The sequence below is a fragment of the Medicago sativa genome, chromosome 6, assembly GCF_051527215.1.
Source record: "Medicago sativa cultivar Bolivia chromosome 6, Bolivia_mono, whole genome shotgun sequence".
NCBI lineage: Eukaryota > Viridiplantae > Streptophyta > Magnoliopsida > Fabales > Fabaceae > Medicago > Medicago sativa.
In genome coordinates, this window is record NC_140754.1 from 62081529 (window position 1) to 62086356 (window position 4828).

Genomic DNA, 4828 nt, shown 5'->3' on the forward strand with positions numbered 1-4828 from the left:
TGTCATCATGTAACATCCCGCGTATTAGGACTTAACGTAATATCTGAAAACGATACAATACGCACGTTTAAGGAAAAAGGGCATAATAGTCATTTGAGGCCGATATAAAGGATTTAGGCCCAAAATATTCATTTTTCATTTAAGCTTCTCTCTCTAGGTTACCAACAAATCTTCTTGCTCTCTTCCATCTCTAGAAATCGGTCCCCCTCCCTTCTTGAATCCATTTTCTTCTTTGATCTTTCTCTTTCAAGCAAGCAATTAAGTAAGGTATGAAGCTTTTGGTGGAAGAAACATAGGAACTTGAAACAACTTCACCAACTAGTTTTCTTGTTAGGGTTTTTGTTGTGTGGAGGCTTGGAAACAACTTCAAACTCTCTTGAGGTGAGTTCTTTAGATAGATCCTTCTACCTATGGGTTCTGTGTGTTATGATAGATGATGAAAATGTTAAGTTAGAAACCATGAACTTAGGGTTTAGTACCCATTTTGCTATAATTCATTGAAATTATGTTGTTTGTTGCCATGTAATCATTCTAAGTTGTTTTCTATATGTTTTGGGTGTTTTGTATGCTTTGGAAACTTGATTTTGAGGATTAGAGGTCAAAAATACGAAATTCTGCAGGTCTGATGTACTAAAATCGTAGCCCGATTTAAAGGAATCGTACTACAATATTTTACGAGAAAAATGCCACAAAATGCCACTAAAATCGTAGCCCGATTTACTGAAATCGTAGTCCGATTTTCACAGCACAGCACCTTTTCATAAAACTTTCTATGATGCAGTTATTTCGACGAGGCTTTTGCTTGCAGTTGATTATAACTATAGAAAACCCCTCAATATCATGTAGTCATTGCACATTATATCTCAAGATATTAAGAATGAAATGGATGAACAACATTAACAACTTCAATGATGAATGATATATGAGATGTTATGATAAGATCTTTGATGAGGGTAGGAATAACTCTAAGAATGGGAGAAAACATAGAGCCTCGACATAGAAAGTCGAGAACTAGTATGATAAACCATGCATGAATAGCACAAGCATGTAAGTACTTTACCGGTAATTGGGTAGGTCACGGACCCGTGGTAAGCAAGCAAGTTTATATGTAACCTTTCATGTATGCATAAGAACAAAACTATTATAAGATGTAGGTGCTCGTGTCTCTTGATATCCACGTTAGGGGGATACGGGAGGTTCCCGATCTAAGGGGAACGATTCAAGCCATAAGGGACCCACACGACACTGAGGGAGTCCGATGTACGTACATCGGTCATGTATGGGATAGTTCTCGGGGTTACTCCACCCGGGGCTCTCCGTAAAATGAACCAAGATAATGTTTGTTTGATTCACGCTAACATAATGATTTAATGAATATGAACATGCATGATTATGATTATGTTAGACATGAGTAAGTAGTGGAATAGAACATGAAATGGATGTTATGCCGAAGACGAACTTAGGTTTCCTTATTCGTCCGGTATAGGTTTGTGTCATGAATTCTAAGAGTAGGCTTCGGTGCGCTTAACGTATCTTAGCAAAGCGGTACTAGGATCCCTTGACCGCCATGACCCATATGATATTAGTAAAGCCTATAGCATGTTATGAAGAATCTAAGACGGATTCTAGTGTGCCCTTCCGTCTAGACAAGAATGTCCACACACGTATAATCAACCGGCAGGTTGTATTTTAGACATGTGGTAACCATAGGCTTTTCCCCAAGGTTATCACTAGCCTAGGGCTAGGAAGAACTCACTGAGGCATTATGTCTCATCCAACTCCTTATTTGTTCAGGTTCACAGGTTTCACGAGGTAAAGGTAAAGAAAAGGTCTTGGAGTGATCGTGTCTTTTGGAGCTCTCATGGTGTGGATTAAGGATGCATATGTTACATTATGAGTCTTGTTGTCATATATTTTGTATTTGAACTTTGTTATGACAAAAGTTTGGTGTAAATATGTAACATAAGAACTTTGGAATGTTGGTGTATTTAGACTCAAGACTTATCGACCTTCCATTATTGTATAAATTAATGTATCCAATATCACTTTTGGCACTCTTTTGAATATTCTAGATATTTTCAAATATGGGTGTTACAATTGGTATCAGAGCAGGTTGATTCAGATCGTGCCTTGGGTCATTAATAATACAATTTAAGTAGTTGTTCTTTTTGAGCCTAGGATAATTGTCCTCATTGTTATATTTGGTTGAAACTGGTCACTTTGACTTAAATATGACAGTGAGAGCGATAATGTCTGGAGTACGAAGGGGACGAGGCCGGCCAAGAGTTAATCAAAATGTGGAGGAGAATGTTAACCCTGATGCTCAGATGTGGGCACAACTGATGCAACAGAATCAACAGATGATGCAAATGATGCAGCAGCAGATCCAGCATAATGCTCAGACCCAACAGCAGTGAGCTGCAGCTATGCAGCAAGGTCCGGGAGTGCATAATCCACATCCACCGCCTCCAGTTGTGGGAAACCCAGCCTTCCGAGAATACAATCGAAACCATCCCCCAGAGTTTGATGGTAGTGGTGAGCCACCTGAAGGTGGATCAAACATATGGAAAATATTTTTCTTATGGCCAACTGTACCGAGGAAGAAAAGGTGGTTTTTGCAACTAATCAATTCCGAGGTGCAGCACAGGATTGGTGGGAAACTGCTCAACGTAGAATGGTGACGAATGGAATAGCGGTGAACTGGGAGAATTTTAAGAGAGTAATGAAAGAAAAGTATCTTCCCTTGTCGTTCAAGGTCAGGAAAGAACAAGAATTTCTCCACTTGAGGCAGGGTCAGATGTCGGTAACGGAGTTCACCAAGAAGTTCGAGGAACTATCTCATTACTCCACTCATAATGAGTATGCGGCTAATGAGATGTGGAAAGTTAATCAGTATAGGCATGCTTTGAGGGGAGATATCTACGTCGTGGTCAGCCAACAGAGGTTGACAAATTTTGATGAGATGGTGCATAACAGTTTGGAAGCCGAAAGAGGTTTTGATAGGGCAGTTAGGGAAGGTTATAAGCCAGGAGGAAGGAGCAGAGGTAATTTTGCCGACAGGTATCACGATAAGCTGAAGCCTAAGGGATCTCCAACTAGAGGGAAGTACACAGGACCACCTAGAACTTATCCAACTTGCAGGAAGTGTGGTAAGGCTCATCAGGGAGAATGCAGAGTAGGTTCTGGTAATTGTTTTGCATGCGGTCAGTCAGGGCACTATGTGGCGGATTGTCCAACCAGAGAAAATAAGGGCAAGGTTGTCAGTACTACAATGAGTAAAGGTAGAGTGTATTCTCTTGATGGTAAGAAGGCACTGGCAAATGAAGACTTGATTGGTGGTACGTGCTTTCTTGGTCAGAATCCTGTTAATGTTTTATTTGATTGTGGTGCATCATGTTCTTTCATTTCATTTCAATGTGTTGAAGCTCTTCAGTTGTCTGTTTCGTTATTAAATCCCTCTATGAAAGTAACTACGGCCACTGACGGGAGTATTGTAGCGAATTATGTTTGTGAAAATTGTCCCATCACTGTATCTAGCAAGACGTACTATATAGATTTAGTATGTCTCCCGATGAAGCAACTTGATGTCATATTAGGTATGGACTGGTTGTCAGCTAATCATGTGTATATAGGGTGTGCAGAAAAGAGTATTTACATGCCAACTAGTAATACGGTGGAAGGAGTAGCCTTGTCAGAATTGATTAAGCACACGTATCAGATGGCTCAGTTTATTTGTGCTCAGGATAAGGGTTTTTATGTTATGCTCACTGTGACTTCAGAGTTAGATTTAAGTCCAAATGATATTCCTATAGTAAGTGAGTATCTAGATGTTTTCCCTGCTGATATCACTAACTTGCCACCGGAAAGAGAAATTGAGTTTTCGATTGATTTGATTCCGGGAGCCGAACCAAGTTCAGTAGCACCTTACAGAATGTCTCCCTTAGAACTTAAAGAATTGAAGACTCAATTGGAGGAACATATTCAGAAGAATTTCATCAGGCCTAGTGTGTCTCCATGGGGTGCACCAGTTTTATTAGTTAAAAAGAAAGATGGCAGCATGCGACTATGTATTGATTATCGTCAGTTGAATAAGGTGACCATCAAGAATAAGTACCCTTTGCCAAGAATTGATGATTTACTGGATCAACTTAAGGGAGCATCTGTGTTGTCTAAAATTGATCTCAGGTCAGGATACCATCAGATTCGTATCAAATCTTCAGATGTGTCCAAAACAGCTTTCAGAACGCGTTACGGCACTATGAATTTTTGGTAATGCCTTTTGGTGTATCCAATGCTCCAGCAGTTTTTATGGATTACATGAATCAGATTTTTCAGCCCTATTTAGATCAATTTGTTATTATTTTCATTAATGACATATTGGTTTATTCTAAGAATCCGCAAGATCATGCTCAACGTTTGATGATAGTGTTGGATATCCTTCGGGAAAAACAGTTATATGCAAAGTTTAGCAAGTGTGAGTTTTGGTTGTCAGAGGTCAAATTCCTTGGTCATGTAATTTCTCAAGGAGGTGTGGCAGTTGATCAATCAAAAGTAGAAGCGGTTCAAAATTGGACAAGAACGAAGAATGTTTCGGAAGTTCGTAGCTTTTTGGGATTAGCCGGGTACTACCGACGGTTCATAATGAAGTTTTCCCAGATTGCTTTACCTTTAACCCGACTCATGAGAAAAGAGGTGCCTTTTGTGTGGGATGAAAAATATGAGAAGAGTTTTAGAACTTTGAAGAAGAAGTTAACTCAAGCCCCAGTCTTAACCATACCTGACCCGGAGAAGAAATATGTTGTGTTTTGTGATGCATCGTCTAAGGGAC

General features: G+C 39.7%; 1 protein-coding gene across 1 annotated transcript; it reads left to right on the plus strand.

Moving 5' to 3' along the window:
* The first annotated feature begins 2581 nt into the window (after positions 1 to 2581).
* Positions 2582 to 4273, plus strand: LOC146916149 (uncharacterized). Its single transcript, XM_085721558.1, has 2 exons — positions 2582 to 3338; positions 3426 to 4273. The coding sequence occupies exons 1-2, from the start codon at positions 2582 to 2584 to the stop codon at positions 4271 to 4273; spliced, it is 1605 nt and encodes a 534-aa protein (XP_085577684.1).
* The last annotated feature ends 555 nt before the right edge of the window (positions 4274 to 4828 follow it).